This window comes from Sinohyriopsis cumingii, chromosome 12, assembly GCF_028554795.1.
Source record: "Sinohyriopsis cumingii isolate HCF-2022 chromosome 12, ASM2855479v2, whole genome shotgun sequence".
Taxonomy (NCBI): Eukaryota; Metazoa; Mollusca; class Bivalvia; order Unionida; family Unionidae; genus Sinohyriopsis; species Sinohyriopsis cumingii.
Window position 1 is genome coordinate 66889244 of NC_142972.1, and position 27835 is coordinate 66917078.

Below are 27835 nucleotides of genomic sequence, written 5' to 3' on the forward strand. Positions count from 1 at the left end.
AACGTATATGAAATACTTTTCTCTTCTGACCTCTTTCTTTGTTATAGGATCAGTAAATACGTTTATTGTAGAAAATAAAAATATTATTTATTTTGACCTGGTTTTTATGTTTTATTTTCAAAGAAAAGTCCATTATACATGTTTTAAATTAAATTTATTGATGAGATAATCAATTAATTTCACTTAACTACCTTCAGATTATTAATATGGTTTGACAAAAGTCAGATTTCACAATATGAATGTTTCATCTGGTATAATGCAAAGTGCTTCCCATTTTCAGTCTTTAGAGATGAGTACACGAAATTAGGGTTTCCAAACTGCACATTTTCCATTTTTGTGCAACATAAAGACAAAGAGTCGACCACTTTTTGTAATTTATGTTATAGGTGTTTGGAAGCTAGAATAGGCACAATTTAAACACATATTTTATTTTCAAATTTTCTGTTTTCTGCATTGAAGAGCCAGACGAAAGTAAGAGCTGGATATATATTGGCAAGTTATGGAAAGTGTTAAAATGTTCTCCTGCGACATGAACACAAGGACTGCATCCCTGCCCTGTCGTCAAGACGTAATTAATCTCGTTGGAGACTATCACGATGTACCTCACTATAGGCTGATTATTCCACAAGCGCAAATATCTGCTTTCAAACAAGACACCAATGTCACTGGCACCGATATTTCTAGGACCCATACCCTATATGATAATCAATGTGCCCTGTTTGCCTATCCAATACAGGATTAATGCAATAACTTGTAAAACGCACCATGTGCATTTAGCACAGAGAGTTGCATGCAGGATGCACCATCTAAATTTATTACCGTAACATGCACGCATAACGCACTAAGTTTATTACTGTAGTTTTAGCATGAAATACACCATTTAAATTTAGTATAGTAAATTGCGTGCAGAATGCAACATCTCTGTGAACAATTTCTCTGCAAGTAATCGAAGCTAATATTAAAAAACAAAATGGAATATATATATATATATATATATATATATATATATATATATATATATATATATATATATATATACAATTAATTATGCTAGTGAATGGTACCAATGAGTTTCGTTAGTCAATTACGATTATGATTTATACATCGCGTTTCTACATATTCTGAAGTTAACCCATAAGTGTCAAAATGCGGGTATTTCGTTCTATCTGGTTAATAATATTAGTACCCTCCAAACCTCTCAAAACTGTCATGCTGCGGCATCGTGGTTATTGCCATATACTGCTTGTTTTTGCACTTACCCAAAATCACAGAATAATAAAATGTTTGCGCATATTATAAGGATAAATTCAAAGCTGCAGTATTTAAAAAAAATTATAAACATCAATTAGGTTGAAAATGTCCCAAACGATGCTCTTTAAGCAAACGGTTCGACGCTTAACTTTTCACCCGTCAAGGATACTGAACAGCTGACCGCTATTATGGTAAAGATACCGAACGTCTCCAAAGTGTAATTGTTACATTTGCTGTACGTTTTTCACCTGCTATATAGACAGTATCTAAGCCATGTCTTGTTGTATATAACTGATAATTTAGGTAAAACAAAAGCACATGAGTTTAGATTTCTTGTTACTGTTACCTAGATGTACATGAGGAAACAAGATTGATCAATACGTACTCTGTTGACATGCGCATGAGATTTTTTCAGGTATATCTCATTTAAAGGGGTCTACTGCATAATGTTGACAAACTTTTCTTGCTTTTATTTTCTCTTTTGTAAAATGTCGTACAATGTGGAAAACAAACTAAAAACTGTACCATGGCTTAAAAGCTTGAAATGATTTTTTCTTAAAATAAAATGTTCCTAACAAAAGATGTGTTAACAAACTTGTACAATTCCAAATAAATCAACGTATTGTGTCGTGTGTAGTACAAGCAGATCTTATCAACGTCGAACTATTCCTAGTATAGCTGCAATTCACGTGAACATCATAATACTTGTAGAATGGAATCGGTATAAATATCCTTCCTAACAGTCCCCAAACGGCAGGATGGAGAAATAATTACTTTTATTGGGAAGAGATGTCATTTTTTCACTTGCAGATATGTACATGTTCTTGTACATGTTTTCATTTCAGTGATATAGCATAAAATTCTGCCTCCCACCAACCCATGACCACCCAACCAAGCTCCGCCAAACACTTTTCTTGAGCTCCATCCCAATACAAAATGTTGTTTAATGGGAATGTGGGAATGTTAAGCCACCACAAGGTCTGCCATCATCCCCACCCAACACAATCTTCGTAATTAAGTGATTTGCTTTTGCGGTTGCTACTTCACTGAAGAGATTTTGTAAACCAAAACAGGTAGTAAACTGAACAAAGCCATTTACGTCTGTAAAAGCTGGAGAGGTAGACAAAAGTACATCATAAAACGTTTGCACATACTATAACAACACATGAACATCAGATAACAACATAAGTACACCAGATAACAACAAAATTACACCAGATAACACAAGTACACCAGATAAAGACGATTGTACTTTGTATAGGGATAAAATCATATCATGCAAGGATGTTCGTACAGAATTGAAGTACAAACACACCGCATCTAAATAATTTTGCACAGACTGATCAGCCAAATAGGTGTTCATTGAGCACGGATGCCACACGATGGCATGTAAAATGATACGAATGAATATCATAACGAAGGAGGCATATACGGACAGAAAAGAGTAACTCTACATGAGCCAACTTTGGTGGGGCATAGAAAAACGTACATCATCATATTAACTTTCGCTAAAAGGGTTAAATTTGCTCTCATCTGTCACTCGAAAAGTGCTTCAATTCTGAGTTCGTATGCGTGTAACAGGTTAGGACTGGAAAGGTTTTAAAAACGGGATTTTGTCAGTTGCTGATGGCACCGGCTACTTAATCGTTTTAAATTAAAGAACTATGGGCAAAATAAGCATGGACGGAGGTGCCATCCGACACCCACCAACATGGACAATACAGAACTTGCAAGAACCAGAACATTCCCCGAGAAAGTTTTCTTTACGGTTAGAAGGTATCATTTATGCACTGGAAATGCTTAAAATGCAGAGGCTTCCTTGACATTCGTCTCCTGGACATCCACTAGACTCCATTACTATGTATTGATTTCCCAAAAAATAATACTAAAGGTTATTTATATATCCTCCTCTGAAAGAAAGAGTTGTTGTAAGCTTAATATTCACAAACCTGTCATCAAGTGTACACTGTGCGCATCCAAATACAATTGAACTTGTGTAACATTGGTGGGACCACCTGTCGTTATCTTTTGTTTGTGTTCGTCTGTGTGTGTGATTTTTTAATTTTGAGATTAGCATTAAGAATTATTCACTCATATTCCTACAATATCTGCAGTGTGGCAGTTTACAGTGATTTCTAACAATGGGGCATCATGCCGCAGACCTGTGGTATCATGTCCCACTCAATCATCTTAAACTTACACCAGCCCGACCAGTCCTAACACTAACCTCATAATGCAGAACTCCAGTATTTGTTATGACTCGGCGGGGCCTTTCGTTCTCTAAAATTGCATCAGGTTCAATATCAAGACGTTTCTTCAAATAATTAAGAAACACCAATATAACTAAATACTGTCTTTAATATTCAAGAAGAAATACTAATTTGCGAAAACAATTTTAGTTCCACGTTCAAATAAAATATTAGCTTTTTGATGACACCTTGATATTAAAGATAAAAAGATATGATACATTTGTACGTCTCTCAACTTCCAGGCACTACGACTAATTACAAGCTTAAAATATACAGCTTCCACGATACGATAATTTATGTGACATTCAAGGCATAGTTTCTAACGTAAAACTATGATAAAATCGATACAGGGCATCATATTAACTCTAAGTAAACGACTTCATGAAATAAACAGTGTTTCATATTCATTCAAGTCCCGTCATTACACTTCCAATGAAATTCCTAATACTCCCATAAACACCAAATGCTAATTTTATACTCCAATCCTAACACCGAAAGATAATTTATGTAATACTGTCATAAACACCAAATGTTAATTCTTCTAGAGCGTGCTATAAGCCGGAACCTAAATCCTCGCTACTCTAAAAACAATTAAACTGTAGGATCAATCACTGATGACACAAATGCTAAATATATTTATTGAAACTCACACCACTGTATATAAACTAGTAGTATGTATGTGATATACAAGCGGAAAAATAAAAACATGCCTTTATTACTCTATGTCCATCAGTGTCTTTGATGGTGCTACAAATAGACAAAGTCGCGAAAGATTATGAAACTCTCAGATGTCATACATTTTAAAACAACATATCCTGCTATGCATACTTTTAAGATTCGTTGTAGTCAGCGAAGTTGCAATATAATGTGTTGAACAGCCGGTACAATCATTCAAGGTTAAGTTTAATTCTACCGAGAGGAGATTTTTATTTACTTTGAGGTTGAAATAATGACAAAGGAGACTAAATTTACGCAAATGGGCAATTTGTCATTCAATGAAAGATTTGATGCATTACGAAGAAAATTAGTTCGGAAATCATAGCTATGTATTATAATACTTGCTAATATATTTATATGAATCATATAATGTCATATTCTCACAGAACTAAATGTTAATGGTGTATGCCAACATGAATCAAAGCAGACGAATCATGCTAAGGCTATGTTCGATTAATTTTTGTCGCAATCGCAAAAGAAATCATATTTATATGTCTTTATGAAATAAATCTGTAATTCATGTTAGTACAGTCATCATACAGAAAGACGTCATATTTGATATAGATTCAACGATCGTGATGCAATTTCTGCAACATTCATGGATTTTTTGATCTAATTGCTCTGTAAATGGTTGCTTTTGATATTTTGTACTTTTCCAATTATCTTGAGAATAAAAGCTCATTTTTCATTGAATATGCTCATTCAAGGTCGCGTACAGTTGAAATAGTCCCATTATCTCTTGAAAAGATGATTGGTCTTCTGGAAATGTCATTTGTCGTACAGTATTTATTTGCTATATCTAGGAGGTCTACACCTATAGCGGGTAAGTTATATTTAGAGGCAACATTGTTCCCTTGTAATTTTACGAGAGCTTTCAACGTTTCAGCTTCATATTCTTCATGAATTCTTATCAAGTTAATTTGCCTCGTTTTTAATGTAGGAGTGGGTGCGTTTGCTTCAACAAATGCATTATACAATATATTGGTTGCTTTCTAAGGTTACATGTTATTTACATAAGATGATACACCCGTAAATATGAAAGGTTCTATCAACGTAGGAATAAAATTGTTATTAATGTAAATTTGAAGTTATAATTAAGGATTCATGATTAAATAAAAATCATCATGACCTCCATAATTCATTGCATTTTATTGGCTCTTTCTTCAGCATGGATTATCAGATCAAAAGTTCTAATCATAAAGGAAAGGTATATTATTTTTCATTGTAACAAAGGACACATTGTTTGTGAATGTTTGATGCAATAATACCAGTCAATGTTTTGCAAAGTACAAATTAATAAAAATATGTTTGTCGTATCAAAACTTATGTATTATATTATATATATATATATATATATATATATATATATATATATATATATATATATATATATATATCTGTCTCTGTCTCTCTATATATATGTATATCTATCTATCTATCTATCTATCTATCTATCTATCTATATATATATATATATATATATATATATATATATATATATATATATATATATATATATATATATATGGAATAACGATGTTATTCGACACTCTATCGACATAATACTTGAATTGAGTTTTCGCATTAGTAGGTAGCACTAGCTCTGACAAGAGCCCCAGTGAAAATCCGTATCTCGTCGTCTTCCAAGTTTTGTAAGATATTATGACCACGGACATAATAATTGCTCATGTATCTGCTGTTCAAAATCTGTTTGAGTTCAACCATACATACATGAAGACACTTTCTTTTTTCCTTTTCCAGCCAGTCGTTATCATATGGTCTTTGGTCGTATTGATGTAGCATAAAAGTACGTAGGTGGAAAGAGGAGAGATGATGCATGACTGCTGCGTTACCATCCTTACAGTCCTGCAGAATACGTTTTAGGATCTTTAGAATATGTTTTCGGCAAGTAGGCATTGAGCCGTTACTGTCTGCGCTCAACCATAACATCTTCTCCGTCCTTGAAAATGACAGTCGCCAGAGTAAGTCCCGTTGTTGCAAGGTCTTGACTATAAACATGAGAAAGCAAATGATTTGATTTAAATCATTTACTTTGGCAGGTAGATGACGTATTTACCAAATATTTAATCTGATTCTGGCTTTCGATATCATTGTTCCCTAAAATACCACAATAATTTTAGCGAGGAAATGCGTTATCCATAAACTCATCATTGACCCCTTACCATCTTTCTAAAACACTTCAAGACAGAAACCTTACAGTGTGTGGTAACTTGGAATGCGCTAAGTTAAACTAAGAGAATATTTAAGTTGTTCGATGAGAGAATAATATGGTTTCCACAGAATAAGACTTTACGAAATGTGGCCGAGACATTTGGAAACATTAGTGCGAGATTGCATTTTTCTAAGAGCAATATTACACACTGCTACATTCAAAAGTATACATAACACTGCGCTCCTTCGCAAATCTTTATGCAAACTGAGATAATGTTATGACGTGAATGTATGACTCTCCCCATGATGAATAATGAGCATTATGTAGCAAATATAAGCAATAAAAGGACGAAAATGAAATTGGAACTTCGAGGGACCATGTGTACTGCCAGTCAGACGTGTTTACATGTACATATACCAATTTGATGTTCAGCGTGTTAGTCACGCATGGATCACTTTTTAAATAAATAGACTGAAAGGTCAGCAAAAAACGATTCACAGCAAACACCTAATTAACTCGAGGGTTTACAAACCCAAGTGTGGAATACGTGCTCTAATTGCACCAGTGTCCTATAACTATTAAGTTTGACATATTTCCACCTTTTCAACCTCAAAACGGTTCAATGAGTGCACGTTCAACGTCGCAAAGTTTGAGAGAGTGTATGATATGCCGAAGAGCAAGGACTGTTTGTTGATTGCTGTGCAATCTCTTCAATATATGTTTGATTAACACCCTTCTCACCAAGTCTTTTATCTACTCAAAGAAATTATTTAAAATTATCAGTATAGATTGTTCATATAATTGAATAAATTTGATGTCGGGCAAAAGAGCACCGTCCCTTACATTCACTTCCTGTAGATTCCTCATTTGATGTACATGAAGTTACATTATATCGTGCGTTTATTACATATTAGGCACAACCTAACCTAAGCAATCACTTGTGCAGTGTGCACCTTGACAATCGGGGATAAGGATCTAGTTTTCAGAACCTCAATCTGATTTACTGTAAACAATAATGTTTCCCGTTTGCATAGCTGTATTTCTTAAACATCAAAAAAGCCAAGCGGGAAAAAATAGGATGATTTTGGTGGTATAATCATCATTTCCGATTGTTGTAATCATAAAAGTATACATTTTTCATAGAAACATTTAGTATTGGCCGTGGAAGTGAATGCAGCTTAAAGGTCGGCAGTGAATAACGAACATCATCATCTTCATCACCGAATACAAGAAGAGGAGGGATAAAGTACGGAAACATTTCGAAGGGATATAAGGGCACAGAAACCTTACCATTTGGATTCTCTCTCGCAACAGCGAAAAAATCCTTCTTTAATTCTTTTAGACTGTGTCTCTGTCGCCATCTCGGCTGCCAATCCTTGATTGCTGCTATCTGTAGCCAGCCGTCAAAATGGATGGCAGGAACCAAATCAATATCATACTGTTTGCCTCCACCGCTTGAACACGTAATAGTGTATGCTGGGCTTCCATCTGCTCTGTGTTGTCCTATAGATAAAACCATGCTTTAATTACCCAATTTTGATGAAGGTAACATAAAATAATCTCTTCCCTATTTTGCATACATGTTTGCAAGCATATTTAGTCCACATGAACTATTGTTTCTGTCGTGTATATCGACACATATCGGTCTAGGCATCAGTGTAGAAGACCTGAAATTGTCACATCATAATATTTAAACACCGTCATTTGGACTGGATGTCAAGAAGCACGTTTCATTTAACTCCACATGTGTGACAAGTAAAGATTTTAATATGTTTGAAATCAGAGCTAAGTTCCAATGTGTATTGAATCATAATAATTGGTTTTGATTATAACATTGTAAAATAAAGACACAATTAGCTAGCCAGCTTAGCAGCGTCAAAGTTTAAACTTTCAATTTTCAGACGCGAGGCAGAGATGGAGAGAACATGTTTATTTCATAGTACTGAATATGCAAGGAAGGGAAAGATTCATATTGTGGTATCATGTATGAAGGCCAAAATTTGCATTTACAATTATTTATCGTAGGAGGAGAATATGTTTTTAGTTAGGTAGTTCATATCAATGTAATAAAATAGAATTGTTCGTGACAATTATATTGATACTTTTTATTTCATAATAAACATTTATTAAGTCTAAACTATTGTCATTCCTTATTAAGTCTTGCATAATTGTGTTATATCTGGTATTTGGTAATTTGTGTATGTTTGTTTACAGAGATTCAACATATATCTACATATATTTAGTTTGCTGACACAAAATAATATAAAAAGATTACATTAAGTACTATTATTGTCCTTACGTATTATTCGTCGCCCCTTACGCAAATCCGGATCACATATCACTTGGTCAAAAAGGCTGAATGCCATTTTTTTAACTAAGATTGGGTCCAGGTATTTGTCTGTCATTAGCGAAGATATCTCCTGAGGAACATTTCTTTCAAGAATAGGAATAACAAGACAATAACCCAGCGTATTCGGCTCCTCTAGGCATTCCACACGGCACTTTATGTCAAGAGATACGATGAAGTCAAATTCATTAGCAGATTGGATCTGAAACAATATTATATCTCTTGTTGCGTTGTCTGTACTACTTTCACTGTATCGTCTAATGCATTTTTTCTTTCAAAATGAAAATCTAATTTCCATTAAGTGTAACACGCGCCACAATCTACAATCTCATCTCAATTGCTTCCTGTTACAAGTTATATGAATGCCAGCTTAACCTTTTTATTACATGTAATATTATTCATCAATGTTTTCATATTAACTATCTCTCATTTTTAATCTTCTACGATACTGAGCGCTTTACAGCACAACCGAACTTACCACAGTGGACATTATACTAATTTACACACTCTTAAGCTACGGGAGTAGAAGAGTTTCAGAACTTTCTCCCTTATATACGTGAACAAAATATAGCATTAACCATCTGGTGTAATTCAGTGAAAGTTGGTAAGACGGTAAAGGATGGCACAAGAACAAAACAGCCTGTATTAATGTGACATATGCAATACAAAAACGAAAAATAGTCTCCTTACAGGTTGCAGTTGTAATGTTATAGGTGTGCCAATTAATATGCTTCTCTCTGAAAACCATTAACATATGACAGTAGTGCAAGAGTAGAATATGTTCGAGTTTGGCGAGTGAAGCTCTTTAGGTCTCCGCGTTTGTAACTGCATATGCGTTTATTGAGGGTTTTAAGTCCATAAAAATTAGTGCATATGCATTTCATGTAATGGAATAAATCTCACCTTTGTTTCGTCAGAATACGATCCTGTTCGGAGTATGGTCCATTTGAAACTATTGTATTCATTCAGTTTTCGAAGGAAGGAGTATTCCATCTCCTTTACCACTTCTCCTGCCATTGAAATCTCCACTTCGTCGATTTCGTTTCCAGCTTGAAGGGTATCCAGTGCAGCTTTAGGATCCTCGTTAAATGCTATATCTGCCAAAGAAGCTGAATCAATTGATATAGGTATAAGCAATGGTGTTCGTGATTTTAAATAGCCAGTGTCTCTATTATCGTTTTGGTGCTTGTGATTTCCTTTTGCATTGTCCTCATCTATGGTGGAAGATGAAAATTCTACGGAATCTCTCCTTTCTAAAACGTTTTCTCTTCTTCTGCACCCTTTTGATCGATTCTGTTTCTGCTGCGTCTGATCACTAGAACCAGAATGTAAGTCGTGTTCACCAATGGAAGTCGATCCAGATGAATAACTTTGCTTTACCTTACAAGCATGTATGTGCTTTTTCAAATGTATGAATCCTTTCCCACAAGACGGGCAATTTGTTTTACCTTGTTCCATAGATGGTGCTTTGTCCATAAGCATTCTTTGAGGCGTTGGTTCCATATGCTGCAATTCCAATTTTCTGAACTGAGTGAGTACATCCTTAATCCCTATCTTGGTGTCTCTTTCCTCCTCTGCCTCGCATTGTTTAGACGGTCTGCTTTCATATACTTTGATGGCCATGTCTTGTTCTACAGACAGAGTCGATTCGCTATCCGCTGTCTTCGATTTAACGCCTTTGCAGCGTGACTTATGCTTTTGCAAATGAATCAACCTTTTTCCACATCCATGGCGTATCTCACGCGGTTGTTCCTTCGCCTTTACTCCATCTGGACCCTGCCTTTCTTCTTTAGCTGACATTGTCTGTCCCGACGGGTGATGATCCTCGTGATCTTTCTCTGCACGGAGCTTTACAAATGCCTTCATATCTCCGATTTCAGGCCTTTTCTTACAGAACGATACATGCTTAGAGAGTTGTTTGAATCCCTGTTTACAATAACGGCAAGGCTGTAATCCCTTTTCCTTTGTATTACTTTCCATTACTTCTCCTCACCCGAGACCACACACGCTACTTTATATTCTGCAAATAGCCAAAGCCTAAAACTATCATATACTTGATAAAGATTCACAAATAATGATTTCTCCTTAACGAAAACCAATGTCAGAGGTCACTATCAGGTGTTCTTTAATATCTTCTCATAGTCTTGGAATATCATGACATTTCAGGTTTATATTAAAACTTAGGATAGAAAATGCATACTAGATACACACATTTCTTATCATAAGACAAATATTAAAGTATGGCGACAATGATGTCTAACTTGTATTAACGGTAATTAGAACAGGTAGGGCAATCATATCTGTATTAAATCGATACATTTACTCAATTTTTCTGAAATGTTTTAAGAATGCAAGATTTCTATTTTATCAAATTGTTTATTTCTAACGACACATTAGAAGAAACCAGTACAAGGAAGAAACGATGTGTACTTTGTTGGCTTAGATATCATTTGAAAGCTATTGAAAAGTGGATACATATATAATATTTCTTTTAACGTAAATTCATGTGATATTTCTCTTAATATGACGTAAATACAGATTGTCATTATAAAATCCAGACAACAACGAAAATATTGTGCAACGTGGTTTGCTCATTCTTTTCTTATAATACATCTAGCATTCTTGGGACTTCACTCAGATATAAAAATAGCATAAAAAGTAAAACAGCAATTAGTTGGTTTAAAATAATACATTGTGTATATTGTTATATGTGGAGAAGAAAGTTGAGAAAATCGTCAAGGTTGACAAAATCCGAAATGTGTTCTCAAACTTTAAAAAATACTCTTAGTGGAGTGGGCGTGTTTCTATTAGTCCATCAGGTTTCACTACGTCTCAAGACAATACTGGCTATAAAGTAAGTTCTAAAATCAATCATAGTAAGGATTCTCAAACACCCGCTTTTATGAAGATAAGCCCTTCCAGAAAAGGTAACATTTAGCACTACAATAAAAAAGTGAAGAAGTGAGACTTCTTTATATGGTACATAAATTAGAAAAAGCAACAGCAGTATAGAACCTTAAATATGGGATCAAAGTATGACATGACATTATAAACAACATCCCACCAACCCACCAAAAAAGTCCTGTCATTTACCTGGTGGTACATGATCAGAGAGTGTATTAATTTAATTCACGCAATAAACTTCAGTCTCACAGAACGGGAGCATATACAAAAACGGAAAACGTGTTCCATTGCTTCTTCTTCCTTGAAGAATTCGAGCAATCATGAAACATTTTAGTTGTAAAGACTTGATATATATTCATGAAAACCTATCATGTTGCCGCTCAAATAAAATGAATAGAATAATATTGAAGAGTACTAGGACGTCTGAGCTATATTGACCCTTTTTGTGTGGATATTTTGGTCCTTTTAAATTAAAAAAGGAAAAATTAAAAACATATAAACACTATCTTGAATCACACGTATAAAACATGTGCACCGTATGCCACTGGTCTTCAAATTGTTCTAGATAAAAAAAAAAAAACATTGGCCATCCCCTTTTTCTTCTCCCTGTTTTGAAAGTAAAGCTCTAGGTTACGTAGGCCAATGCGTTTCATACTTTTACGACTAATGAATATCTGACGATTTCCGGGGAATTTGAGATTGCTCTTCGCCCTTGGTCATGTTTTATTGCTACTTGAACTTTAACCCCTAATATTGATCCTTGGTCGAATGATCTATAATATCTTATATAGAAGGCTATACTTTGCAATGATATGGCGATGAACATGTATGATAATGCTGAATGTTATACTAAATATAATTTACTAATGTCATCATTCACTTTAATTAGGCGTAAATGCTGTTCTAAATTCCGATGTAGTAGACTTTGACGAACCGACAATAATAACTAGCCAACATAGAGAAAAGCAAGGTGATAATGCTAATAGGAATTATATAGATAGAACCAATAATTAATATTTTTTTTCATATCTTTGTAATAGCTATTTGCTTCTCTTTATCAATACTTTTTTTTTGTTTTCCCGACCTTGTAATCAAGTGAATCGCGGTATGCTGTCATTGATATTACTTATTTATTTACAGCTGTCCCCTTTGTTATCTTTCTACTTAATCCGTATTCGGTCTAAGACCATATCATCCTCTTGTCAACCAGTTTCCCAGATCATGTCAATGTTTTAAAATCTGAGAATCAATGAAGTTGTCAAACTCAGTTACTCTGATGTAACCGTGAAACCCATCCCGGATACATTATAACGCTGAATTTTAAAACCCTGTGACAAAGTGACTAGGGAACTCACCATGAACAACAACAGAATTGCAGTCGTGAGCGAGCCCTCCAGTGACGGTGAAGTGGCTACGAAAAATAGTTCGACGACAAACAAACACCATTTGTTATGCTCAGATCTGAATATGACAAACATGTAAATGCTTTCACCTGGTAGAGTAATAGTTTTCGTGACGTATATAGAGTCTAGAAGGAGTTTTAGCAAAACCCATGGTGTCCAGAGTTGCACTTGCAGGGGCTGCTACGCTGCTGAACAATATCTGGTTGCCATTGAAGCCAAGAGCGGCGAATCAGATACGGCAAGGGTAACAACGAACTAGATCAAGCGACGTTTTAGTTTCATTTGTGAAAACAGATCTAACGGATACCATCTTATTTGCCTGATCCAATATCTCAGTATATTGCAATCACAACTGACTTATGTACGCAGTGCCGCAATGCCATTTGCGCTGACGTTGACAAACAAGCTTCACTGACAATTCACTGCGTGATATATTTTGAAATGATGGTGGATGGTAATTTTCATATCTCTGACAAATTATATCCCTCTGATATTTAGTATTTATTTCAACGTACTATGATGCCTATTGAGAAGTGAAATCTAATCCATTTTGCCATAACTATGAAAGACCTATCAGAAAGAAGTCGACTTTGCATATAATTCAAAAGAGAAACATGTTTTCACGTAAGAGATATATTTACAACCATTTTCGTACTGGTTTATGATTCGTAGAGTTGACCAGAGAATTATCCCGTGAGAATCGTGAAAACAATAATGAATATGTGTGTGTCATTGACAGTCACGCTCGACACACGAGTACCCACGTGATACACTCAACTCTGCTTAACCGCAGCAACGCACTGAACTTAACGAACAGAATGATTTGCTGCACAGATACAAATACTCCAATGGTATTAATAATGTTGCATGCATCATTGCCACTGAGACAATGGTGGGCCGTGGTGTAAATATAATTGCCAAGTGGAGACTTAAGTTGTGCTATTGGATTAAAACATAAAGATGAGAAATATTCTAATCATATATATGCCTTTAAAACATACAGGTGACTACTGTGAGGTCTTAACACTGAATACTAGCAACAGGGTACAATCATAGAGATAGCAGCAGTCAAATTTTGACTCATGCATATAGGTTCAATTATACACATGTATAGTGTTACATCTCTCTTATAAAGAAATGGCCTAATTAAACCTTGAATAAACTGTGTAAATTAAACAATAGCCATTAAAACTAATATATTATTTCAAGCGGGTCTTTAAGAGTAATGATTACAATAATCAAAGAACAAATCCCTGGGACGGACATATAATGTTTTGTAAAAGCTTCAAAGATCCTATTTCTTGTTTGATTGCTATTTAATCAACAATGCTGGTCTACATCTTTAATTACTGGCTGTGTTTAACAACACAACCATACATTTGCTCTACCCCAATGAATATTCTCTAAGCATAAACAACACATCAATAAATTGATCTACACCAATGACTGTTCTATTAGTTGAGTGTCACTGATATGTGAGTACAGTGCTTAAAAACTATTTGTTATCACGGATATGTCCAGTGTTTATGAACTGATATCAAATTGACACTATTCTCTTTGGATTTGCTAGTTTTCCAGAGCGTGAATGATATCTGCTTTGGTGATAGTATTGTTGGATTGTTACATCTGATTCGCGTGTACTTTGGCTGATACATTGATGTTCCACTGATGTGAAAATGATATGCTGGTGTTTGCAGGGAATGAGGCAGCTGTACACAGTGTGCTGTCAGCCTCAAGGAAGGGCGCTTTTACGTTATATTGCAGGAGAGGTGTTTCACTTTTTTTCAAATGGTACCATCTTTTGGTGCGAACTGAATATGATCTTTTGTTGATTTTCTTGTCACAACGGCAGGTTTCCAGTCGCGACCTTTCAATTGACCTCTGGTTTATTCCCCTCCCTTAAGTTTTTTAAGGGCTTTGATTGTTTATCATAATAGCATTTGCTTACTTCTTACAAAGTGTAATGTTTTTGTTTTTTACCTCTGTGGTAATCGCTGTTTTGGCAATTAAATTTTGCAACGTTGTTGGGAGAATTGCGCTGGTGAGAACTCAATAGCAACAGTACCAGTGGCTCGGTACTCTAATATGAGTATAGGCGGTTCTCAACTTATGCTATTTGTTTTTATATACAGCATTTTCTGTTTTCTTTGTTAGGACTTCGATTCAGGGTGTCACATGCCCCTTACGGAATTATTACTTACCCCGGAGAAGGACAGAAATTTTAAACGTTAAGTCATACCCCTTAGTCAACAAAGCCGACGGTCTAGGTGTACAAAATATAAAAATAATAAGGTGAAATGTATATCAATTTAATAAACTATATATCGGTATTATACAATTACAGGACAATTTTTGAATGCAATTGCTTCCAATCAATGGAATGCCTACTCAAATCGCCAATTTCATCACGTGTTATTAAAGACGAGAGCGTTTCCTTCACATATCCCTTATATGTTACTCATCTGTAACTTCCGCCTTGTATTCCTTTGTCGGTGCTTCCGGTACTCCTGTTTCCTTTTTCCCGGCCGCCTTGTCGGTATTTCCGGTACCCTTGTTTTCGTTTCACGGCCCGGCTCCTTCACACATTTGCTTCATTCCACTTGCTCTTCTCGTTTTCTTCTCCGTAATCTTCGGGTGGCTTCGTATCCCACTCGAAAAACGTTATCAGAAGTCTTTTTCCTTTTTCCCTTCCAGCCTTTTAAGGACCGCACAACTTTGGCAGTCGGAGCTCAGTCTAGTGTCTCCCAACTTCCATACGTCTTCTCTCGCCAATTTCCATGCATGCACTTATCTATTCACAATGAATGTAACAGAATAATGTGTGCCTGGGTGAGACACGAGCCTCAAAATTTGACTATCTTAGGTCTGATTGGAAACTAGTGGTCTCTCTGAAAACTGTCCGGAGTAGAATCACTGATGTGTTATAATGTCAGGTTTCCGGTCTGTAAGCCTAAGTCCACCGGTGGCGTCACTACTAATTACAAAACAGAATTTCTCACCTCCGTGGCAAGGTTATCTTCGTAGTAACCGCGAATTGGACCGTAACACAATTATTAAGGTAGTTTCTTTGTTTCAGAATCGGTCTAAAGTCGTAATATTATATAACATGTATTAACGTTACCCAAAGTTCTATGAATTACGAATTATATGAGAAGACATTTTTAAATATGAGGCAGGAATTGTTAACAAATTTTCTCACACAACGTGACACAAGGAATGTGGACTCGATGTAATATTTTTCAAATCCATGTCTTTCACGAACAATGCGAACACCGCGGAAAAAATAGCAAGTTTGATTATCGCTGTCTACGACTTCCAGAATTGCGAATATGATATTCATGTGCTCGATAACAGTGCAATGTTCTGAGCATGTTAGTGCCTTAACTTCGAAGCTGCGACTGAAATAATCTACTACAATAATCCACTATTTATTATTCCATGTGAATAGGTCCGTGGAGACTTATTGCCATGGGTTTTCGGAGCAGTCATTGGCGATGAGGGATTCCGTTTAGTTAGGATTTCTGCGCTCTAAGCAGATATAGCATTATAAGCTAAATCGGAAATGTCAACTGAGATTCTTGGCCAAAACAAGCCATATCTTGCTCTTTTCAGACACTTCTCAATACCTAAATGACCTGAATGTACAGATACAAGCTTTTGATGCCTGAGATGTTGTAGACTAACCTTTTTTGACCTTGCAAGATTTTTAAACCGTATAAATATGAATGTATCTGTAATTCCAACAGTGAATTATCTTCTAATTGACAGCTTTTAATACCAACCTTCAATTATAATATTTCTCATTATTCACACCTGGAGTTCTCGTTCAGTGACGGATTTGATTTATTCCATCTTATGATCAGATACAGATAATGCTTATAACACCATATGGACATGTTTATATATATACCTTCAGATAAGTTGGAATGTGTATCAGATAAGAACATTCCGGATATCGTATCTGCTACAGGTATGTTCTGTCCTGGTAACGTTTTTCCTCAAAGTTAGAACTTTGCAGTTGCAAATGCATGCATTGTAGTCGCGATGGGGCTACATAGACAACTTTATCATTATAGACTCAAATTGAAGGTGAACAGTTTGAATGTGTACCTTTTTTGCGTAGACATATTAATGGAACCTTAAGCAATCTAACAGTATAATGATCATATCTATCACTATCTGACCATACTTATCTTCAGTAGGGGTCACGGAGTTTGATGCGTAAGCAACGGGTGTATCTTCATGCATTAGAATGGCACCAAGCCTATATTTCAAAGCGTCAACTTGCAAAGTCAATGGTTTATTAGGGTCAAAACAGAATGGAACAGCTTCCTGGCATATAGTAATTATGGCATTGACCGTTTGAAATGCAGTTATTTACTGAGAGCCCCAAGACAATTCTACGTCTTTCGCTAACGGTTGTCTAAATGGACAGATACCCGATGCCAAATTTGGCGCAAATGTAGACAAGTAGTATCCTATGCCAGTAATTGTTTCTAACACCGAGTGGTTACAAAATGCTTCCATTTCTCTGACCACGGCTACTCTCGAAAGGTTCTGGCTTAAGATCCTCTGCTGACACAGTGTGCTGGATGTACTAAGTCAGTGACACCTATTTATAGGGTTCCTCATTTAACCTGATTCCTTTTCGAAGGAACGTATGAGAACAATTCTGAAATTTGTGACATATTCGTTGTGTGTGCGTCCGAAAACTACTATATCGCCGTAAATCATAACGATGTCACAATTGTTTATTATATCCATTTTACAAAGTCAATATATAAATCGTTGTTCTGATGTTCATTGTTAATCATATTTACCATTTTCGATCTGCATAATCCAGATAGTCAGTAGTTCGCTTTTCAAACTTTTCAACTACTGGGCTCGCTGTCGTGAATAATTTATCTGGTTGTACTCGCATGACAATATTGCTCTGAAGTGATCGATTACACGTGCAAATGGCAGGAGTACTTTTACGTCCATGATGGATTTGATGATGTATTGCTGAAGTGTGTGACAAATCTGTATTCGGACAGCAGTGTATAATGACCACTGTCATGTCCTTGTTTACATATCTTCGAACTCTTCAAGCATGAGATCCGGGTGCAATTTGTTATGATGTTTATCAGCAATGTTAATGTCGCTTTCATGTAGGTCCAAGCAAACCGAATATAACCGTCTCTTTACTTAATAAGGAAAAACAGTTTTTACCTCGTGTTAATTCGAACCAGAAAGATGGTACCACATTGGCGCGCAGTGTGCTCAACAACTGGGCCACGTCCACATAAAAATCTCATAAAATTAATCGCTCTGTTTCACAAACACATATTATACTCCACACGGTGTGCCAACGAAAAGAGAAATCTACATTATCGACTGGCTCTCCCACTTTTTGATGACAGATCTATATATGTTGGCGGTATGAAGTTGAACTTTTATCGAGGACAACTCTGCGTAACAGGTGCCGTTTCCTCTGTGAGACTGAAATAGGCACGCGGAGGTATATATTGTTATTCTGAGGATTGTGTTCCTCAACGAATACCAAACTAAACGGTCATTTGCTAACTGGTTTAATACAGTCCTATGATCGGTAATATAATATGCTTCGGGGGACATAATTACTGGTCGTATCTACAGTGGATCTGGAGAGGTCGTTTACGTTCTATATTGTCTAAGGTTTATGGATATAATGTAATCGATAAATCTGGGTAAATGAGACCTACCTGGGGGAGTAAGACTCTTAAAATTTAAAGAATTAAGAAATAGTTGATTGTTTATAATGCAGCATTATGTAAATCTGATTATGAGCTACCTGGAAGTCTACTACGTTATCATTTTCGTTATACCGTGGGGTTTTATTATAGATTAAACAACAAAAGAACGATATTCTTATTCTAGAACTGAAGACTACACAATATCTCAGACTTTTTGTTGTAATTATTATCTTGTCTCACAGCACAATAAACAACAGCTACAACTTATGGAATCTAACTAGATTGAACGCAGGTATAAAATTTAATACCTGAGAATATATAAATATTTCATTTTGGTGATACACAAGGATATGTTTTTGTTTCAGTAGAAGGCAAAATTAACTAACTATGCTTTACATTCGATCGAAAGTTAACAGATTTTGGATTTATTAAATACTGGAAAGGCACGAGAAACAAGTTATTTTTCTCGATTACAAGATAGACATAATAAAAGACAATTGTAGAAATACAGACGGACTGTGAATATGCAGTAATGATGCATTCAATGGGCGTAGAACAAAGCTAAATGATAAATTAATTATTTTACCCAGTATTTAAGTAATTTGAATAATGCTTTTCTCCTACAGAGGATAATATCATTTGGAAAAGCCTAGGAACCTGATGAACAATTAACGTACGAATTTCCTTTTATTCCACCTGTATTTGTTGCCAGTGTTCATATTGTTCACACATTTATTTCAGATTGAGCCAACGAAATGGGAAGCATGGATTGTGCCTTACTAGGTTTTAGCCTGACTAGTACTGATTAGCAGAAATATATTTAAAATAATTTTAAAAAATGAATTAAATAAATAGGACGATAATATTTAGAAATAGAAACAAACAGGAAACATATCAGAGTGCTTTAAGAATCTTAATCGAATACATCGCTGTATTACACACGATCCAAGTAGTATAACAACAACAATCCTCCACCCAACCCCAAAAAAGAAACCAAAATAAAACCACATCTGCACATTATACTTCATAGGTTCGAATAAAATGTGCTAGTTCTCCGAGACCATTTTTGTTCTTATAATTTGATGTAAAAGTTAAGGGAGAATCAACTATATCCGTTGTAAATCATCTTAGAGTAATCTTGACAGAGGATTTATTCATTTCTTTCTGTAGTGTTATGATTAAACTGAATGACTGCAACATTTTCATGACTACTATATTTCGTTTAATAAAAGTGTTGTAATATCCTTGCATACTATATTTCAATTGTATCGGTTCTAAAAGTATATAATTTACTTGTAAAGACCATACAACGTATGCATTTGCATGCCTTTCATCTCGTTTTTAAACAATCAATATCCTTTCTTGATAGTTAATGGTATTCAACAAAGGCCACCTTTTGTAATCCAGTGTGGCATAATACTGTATATTTTATTCCATATAATTATACAAGTTGTCTTTTACAACCCTAATATATAGAAAATGTATATTGGTCATTAAAAGTTACATTTATCTACCGCACTGGTTATTTTGTCTTAATATCTTGAACGTCTTTGATCAGCAACTTACTGCTAGCCACTTAAACCTATCATAAATTGGTTTGGCTCAGGATATCTTCGTAGGTTTTAAGCTAATATTATCCTGTCTGTTAATACTTCATAAATATCACATAGTATTAAAGTAACTTTCTTTAAGAAGTAGCCATGAATATCTCCAAGAAAATTAATTTTGAAATGTTTTCCAACATCTTTTACATATTTGTAATCCTTTGCGCAAAACCCTGATTCGGCGGGTTTGAAAATAATTTTTCTAGATTTGTGGTAGTTCAATTCTAAACTCTTTAAAATGAAATCATATCTCAAAAAACTGGTTTCCAAAATTCATTATTTGCTTCTTGAGTACGTTTCACTGTATACGCTAAGCCCATTGAATATTATAAAATATGTACCTATTGTCTGCTTTCTTTTGATATTTGTATCTGAATTTTCATCGCTTAGATTTTTAGCATGGTGTCCTAGTGGGTGCCTCAAAAGCATGTAAGTATCTAGAAATCTTGATGTTCTTTTATCAAAAGCCCTAGCAGGGAATTTCTTTCCGAAACCGATCCAGAATAAAATCTATAGTAGACGCCGATATTTTGATCATCATTTTGCTATTATTGACAACTCCGTATCTGCATCATTTTACATGTATTTAGTAATCAGAAAACTATCGTATCCAGATAAATGTTAAAGTAAATATTAGGATATAATAATAAATTAAATTACACTTAAGGGTTTAGTCCTGTTAGTATGCGTCTTGCAGCTTTTATTATCCATGGTGTATTGAACATGACATTAGTAATACTAGCTATTGGTTGAATACTATTTTGTATTAAGAGAATGTTATGTCATTTACACAATACCATCTTATAAAATTATAATTTCTGTATAAAATGTGTATAGTGTTTCGGGGATTTTCCAACTATACATTTGTGTGACATTAATTCTTTATGATATGATCGTCGTTTTTAATTACTTTTCCACATTGTTTTGAAATGTTTAGTTGATTGTATTTTGCGAATATCTGTAAAATATATTAATTTATAATGTAGTTTCATTTAAGTGATGTGAGCTTACGATTTTCATGTTTTTCTTAACTTCAGTAGCTGTCTTGTGTTATTGCTAAAGTAAATGTACAATACGTGTAAAATATCATCCATAAATCAGGGTTGATGCCATGGTCAAGTCAACAGCTATTTCGGTCTAAGTACATTATTTGAATATAGGTCATGAAAACATAGCGTGATATTTGGAAAACCTTTGCCATGTAGAGATATCATGCACACACTAGTTGTTGATCGGCTCAGTAATTTGAGAAAGTCACCGCATGACCATTAATTATTTCACAATTTAAAGACTTAAATGTTTCATAATCTTTTAGTGATTACGATTTTGTTTATTTGTTGCACACATAGAGGATATGTCAGATAATTCAATCACCACATTATGATTCCTCAATTCTTTTTGGCCATTTTTGAAAAAGATGAGATAGGAAATCGCGATATAATTTTAGTTGTTCGTTGGAATTGCAGAGTGGAGGATTATGTGAAATTGTTCAAGGACTCGTGTATTTAAAAAATAGAGTCGGGTGAAGGTGGAATGAATCTTTTTAATATATTTTAGTGATATTCTACTCTATCGGGATTACCTTGAAGTAAGAACCTTTGGATTTAGAACTGTGATTCCTCAGTGGTGATAGCATGATAGCAAATGGAGACATTATAACCTTCATTGGGAACACCTTTGTATACTTTCCGGATTGATGTGAAATTGAGAGTTCGAAATAGGATAATATTCTCGGAATTCATACACTGTAAATTATTTTTAATTCTTACATTTTGTTTGGTTTGATAATTTAAGGAAATAAATTTATATTTAGAATAGTGAACGGTTCTTGCGTATTACATTGCCTTGTACCATAGCATAAGTCCCGAGACGTAAAATATTCTGATTCTCTCGTCTCTTTCCGTAGAACGCCATTGTAATTTCATCATTTTACATAATCTCTTTATTAGTGATAATGAGCTTTTTCATGCTCCATTTCATCGATAGACGTAATAGTTAACATGGACAACATATTATTGCCTACATATAGTATACATTTTTACGCAAAACTGTTATGGCGAGTTTTAGGACTAATAATCAGGTATTGATGGGACGGGACTTGAAAAGTGTCTTGAAATTAGTAATCTAATGATAAAACTCTCCTCTGTCAGAGGAAGAATATTCTTGTTTTTAGAAATCATGTTTATTGTTTGCTTTTAACTGAACTTAAAACATTATATCATGCTGAGGTTATGAGAGCTAAGTTGCACCCAGGCAGACGACAGTGTATGGCTTGAGCAGGTATAGAACCGGCAACCCTTGGTCTACAAGTCCAATCTCTACTACGTAAGTTAGCGCGGCTGCTAGTACAACAACTATAGATTGAGATCCTGATTTTCTCATCTAATTTATATTTAGGCCTTCCATGAAAATATGTTGTAAGACAGGAAAATTAGTTAATCCATGCTCTAGATCTATGTACTTCTTTGCTTTCTTAAATTAATGGCCTGAAAGAGCTGGAATCATTATTTGTACTACAGGCACGTTTTAGTCCAAGTGAGTGATGAAAAGTATTCAATATTTGCTTTCTCCAATAATTCCTTGACATTTTCTTCTTTAAAATGCTTTTTCGGCACCTAATTGTATTGTTCCTGATATTCTCTGTTTAAATATCGCTAAAATGCATAATGTATCTCAACTCATTCAAGAACTGTCGCCCAGGAAAGAAGCCAGATAGTAGGTGTCTAGGAAGCAGTAACAATTATGAGACAAGTGACCTAAGGTTTTAGGAACAGAGACTTATTTGGCCCATGTATTCATGTAAGGTCCCGTGTCCAGGGTAACGTTCGGTGGTTACGGTCAAAGCTGAAAGATCAAGTAGCGAGGAAACGTGACATATGATGAAGGTAAAATATCAAGTGGCCCAGATCCCGACACAATTTAACTAGCCCAAGTGTCGACGTCTATGTGTCTAGTTGCCCTTGATTATCCATGAAAACATCGAGCAAAGGAAATGGGGAACTAAGAATGCTACTACAAAATCTCAAAACCAGATGCTTACGTTGCCCAGTGATCATGGAGGACTTTTATGAAAAGTACTTTAAAAGAGTGTTAAGATACGTTTTTTCAAAGATTGAACAGAAGAAATTTAAAAATTGGTCAAAAAGTTTACCAAGCCTCCTAGAATTGGCAAACCTTAAATAAATTAAGAAGAATGATGTTTAAAAACAATTGGATTAGGATTTCCATGCCAACGAACTCCTCATACACCGTAATGATATATGTATAGTGTTTAGGCACATCATCGCATACTTTATAATGCCAGCAAATGTCAAGCTGGTCAAACATATATATTAAAAATTCATAAAATCTTCAGGTAAAGAAATCATTCGCGGTAATAAATATCAAAAAAGCAAGTAAAAGCTAACATTTAGAACTTATGGCATTTATTAGGTAGCAACCAGCCTCACCCACCACCACCATCAAACCATATCCGACCTCATCCCAATAAATGTATATTTAACAATTTGCGTTATATTGCTTTATATTTATGTAATTATATGCATGACATTTATAAATATAATTGTAGATAAGGGAAAGGAACGGAGATACTCATACTTGTATTAGAAAACTCGTTATTAGCAATGTGGGCTCTGTTTAGATAGATTTAGTTGTGTCATGAGTGTTTTCGTTCGGAAACTAGAACATTCTTAGTTGGTCATTCTCTTTTTAAATTTTCAACTTGCGTTTTCGAAATAATGAACGATTACTATATCAGTGTGTGCAGTTTGAAAGTGTATTACGGTAAATAACATCAATAGGTACGCGAAACGAATCCCTGTCAAGTATTGAATATCCGATATATGTCGATCATGTAGGTTGTCATTGTTGCTGCCTTCAAACAGATATCCGATCTGATGGGCCCTAAAAGTACTTGATACATTTTTAATCTAAATCGGTAGCAAAACAGCACTTACAAACTGGGTAAATATTTAAATACCCCGATGAATATTCGTTGCTTTTATAGAGAACGTGCGAAATGAGCACGAAGTTGTTGCATACATGACGTTTTATTAGTGCACTTGATTTCTTCGCTGTTGATCTATGTAGCGATCTATGAATTAACACATTGAATAATGCAGGTAAACACATGAATAAAATAGCATAGCAGTATTAAAGTTGAAGGATGGAATACATATGCTGATTATGTAGGACTATCCTATTTATAAAGTGTTAACTTCGCATGCATAGACTTGTATCGTGGTTTGTTCTGTTGAACCGGTTATGGAAAGGCTTATAAATAGAATCTTGCTACGGGTTAGCCTACAATGTATGTTTTACTACTTTAGATCAGCAATAACAATTTAATTTTGTTGTATAGATAATTCATCTATCTCATCCCATTGTATTCGTATCATAAAAAAATAATTATCACATTGTCTGTGATGTGTAAAGGCTTGCGCCTTAGACCCCCTCCCCCTCCCCGATACCGACTGTACGTAAGCAGATCTTGGTCTTCTTAGCAGTAATCAGTAGAACAAGAAAAAATTAATCTGATCTGCAGGAACATTATGCGACGGCAGATCAGGGTCTATGTTCTTTACACTTTTACTCGACCTGACCGTTGTATGTACCCTTAATGTTAAGTATCAGACGTATAAACGATTGTATCAACTTGCAGGCGGACAAGAAATATATATATAACATGTTTATTATGATGCAAATGTTTTTCGAATGGAAAGGTGAAGAAAACAAAAAGCGCAATACTTACAAATTATATGCAGACGACAATGCTGTATTCGCCACTGATCTCGTCTCAGTCACAATCTTCTTTCCTACTGATGTCTAATTGTCTCAATTATCTCGTTTAGTACTAATCACAGATCATCATTTCTGAAAATGACGATGTGTCGTACCTTAGTTCAGAGAAGGAACTTTATCCTGTACTTTCATTCTACTTTCACTTTGCAAAGGTAGAACCAGTACTACAGAAGTAATACATGCGGGCCTATTTTTCAATGCTGGACTGCCTAGCGAAATTATTATTTTTACCAATTGAAACCAGACATCGTAACCGTGTATTTAACTTACAGTTTCGAAAGTGAGTATATTAACGACACGAGGATCGGAATTTTACCTTATTTGTAAATCTACGTAAACGAACAGAGATACAGTATCTTCTTGTTGTTTGTACTTTTGGGTTGAACAGCATATTTCAGTGCAAGATAGGTTTGGAATGGCCACCGGTACAACTGATAGAGATGACCCCGGTAAAGACATCGACCCACGGGATGATACTGGGAGTCTTTCTCTCATATCGACATTGGCCGATCCCAAGTTTGGAACCCACACGGACAGAGGCGAGATGGAATTGATCGGTCTATGCGATCGCTCTTGGACCACTCAGCCATCCGAGGCTCCCTAGCTGATTATGTCGAAGCTACGGTTAATAAGCAAAAAGGATTGTAACTGTTGGGTCAGATGTACATTTCTGAAAAATGTCTATAGTAGAATATTTAGAAATTCGGTTGATTAAGCTCTAAGAGAGAGACTCGTTTGTTCCCTTCTTAAATCTATGAAAACAAATCGACAGTGAATAGTTTAGAACTTGTGGTTTTTAGATTCATACAGAGTGTATATCTTTTCACACTTACTTCAGCGTGACGACTTAATTACGTGTGGTGACGCTTTAAAATTGCTGACCCGCTCTTTTATAGAACATGGAATTAGCTAACTAGTTGAACACTTGAAATAGTAGTGGTGTCAGTTAGCAAATACATACACACTATTCTGTTTGTCTAAATTCACAGTACAATTCCAAGATTTTTTAATCTTTACGGGGCTGATTTACCAAGGTTCTACAATTATAATCTATGGAAAACTACGTTTTATTTAAAACAACACACGGTGAATAAGTGTATTCAGTAGCCATCTTCATATCAGTCATACCATTGACAAAATGTGACCTCATTTTGAGATCATGAATACGTTTGAAAATATTGGACCAATGCTGTGAATTTCTGAAATAAAATTTTCATTCCAGATCGATGCCCTCGTGCTGATAATGTTTAATACCGTTTACAGTGGCTGACAAGGTTTTAATACCGTGTACAGTGGCTGACAATGTTTAATACCGTTTACAGTGGCTGACAATGGTTGATGACATTTAGAGTGGCTGACAAAGAACAGCATAATTATATACATTTTTATTGCGATATTGAGAGTACAATTTACTATTTAAATATCAACTAATGTGGGAGAAAATTGAACAGGCCGAGAAGAAGGAAAAAAAGTTTAAGGGGACGTAAACCGTGAAGAATCTTAATGTTAACAATCTACCGTGACGATATTCAAACACTACGAAAAGAAATTCATATAACAAAGTTCTATATAACCGCAACAATGGATACAAGCACAGATGTCTTCTCAAATTACGCATATGAAGGAACAATACAAAAGAGAGACGACATACACCATACATTCTCAGAAAGTTTCAAATAAATAAATAAGCCCTAGTAAAAGTATAGTTACATGGGCATCAGCAGGAAATTTAATGATTTGCTGGAAAAGGCAACCAATGAGTACTTGTCAAATTCTTTAGGGAAAACATCATCTGTCATGGTAAATTTCAAGCAACACCTATAGACTAGAATATGAAAGCATTTGACTTAAAATTAACCAGAAAGCTATTAACGTTTAACCAAATTAAATTTAGCTAAACACTGAACCAGTCTAACATTAATTGACATGGCTTTATTTGAATCCACCGTCAGAATAGAAACAGGTCAAACTCATGGATGACTATATTCATTAACATGAGAGTTGATACATATGGAACAATTAAACAAATCATTCAAAAAAGAGTCTAAATACATCAAAGAGTTTGTACATTTACACCTCTCTGACTTTCTCCAGGAAATATTTTAAATCAGGCAAGAAACTGTATATATATATATATATATATATATATATATATATATATATATATATATATATATATATATATATATATATGTATGTATGTATGTATGTATGTATGTATATGGATCCTAACATAATCACAGAACAATAGAAGGCTTTAGCAAAATACCCAGAAGAATTAGCTATGTCATTGTGAGGGTAAATCTAGAAATATTGACCAAAGAAACGATTCTGGCACAACATTGAAAATAAATGTACCTTGCAGACGAAAAATAAAAGGCGGAATTTTAAAGTGGGGTTGAGAGATTTGTCAAAACAATTCACATTGCAAAAAGCATAATGCGTATCAACTTTGAAAATATTGACTAGATCATATGTTTAGGTGGACAAAATATCACAATATTATGTTTTGAAAGGCTAATACTACTATTAAATAATGATCCAACATTTGTAAACTAAGCGAAATGGGAAATGGGAAAGCGTCCACGTGACTCTCTGTTAGTACTGGCTTACGCTAAGTTGACACTTTGTACATATGTTGCTGTCATCCGTGGTGTACATGTCACACAACTT

At 34.9% G+C, this 27835-nt stretch overlaps 1 protein-coding gene across 1 annotated transcript; it reads right to left on the reverse strand.

The window, feature by feature from the left end:
- Positions 1-5710: 5710 nt before the first annotated feature.
- LOC149786627 (cyclic GMP-AMP synthase-like) lies at positions 5711-26155 on the reverse strand. Its single transcript, XM_089978235.1, has 5 exons — positions 25113-26155; positions 9641-10757; positions 8690-8939; positions 7681-7893; positions 5711-6226 (listed from the first exon to the last, which is right to left on the reverse strand). The coding sequence occupies exons 2-5, from the start codon at positions 10715-10717 to the stop codon at positions 5802-5804; spliced, it is 1965 nt and encodes a 654-aa protein (XP_089834361.1). The 5' UTR covers positions 10718-10757; positions 25113-26155; the 3' UTR covers positions 5711-5801.
- Positions 26156-27835: the final 1680 nt, after the last annotated feature.

Bases quoted from the DNA above. Each gene is read 5' to 3' on its own strand.
- LOC149786627 (XM_089978235.1), bottom strand. From the start codon at position 10,717: ATGGAAAGTAATACAAAGGAAAAGGGATTACAGCCTTGCCGTTATTGT. The intron at 8,940-9,640 runs GTGAGATTTATT...ATATTGTTTCAG, and splicing joins CGTATTCTGACGAAACAAAG to ATCCAATCTGCTAATGAATT. The intron at 7,894-8,689 runs GTAAGGACAATA...TTTTATCTATAG, and splicing joins TAAGGGGCGACGAATAATAC to GACAACACAGAGCAGATGGA.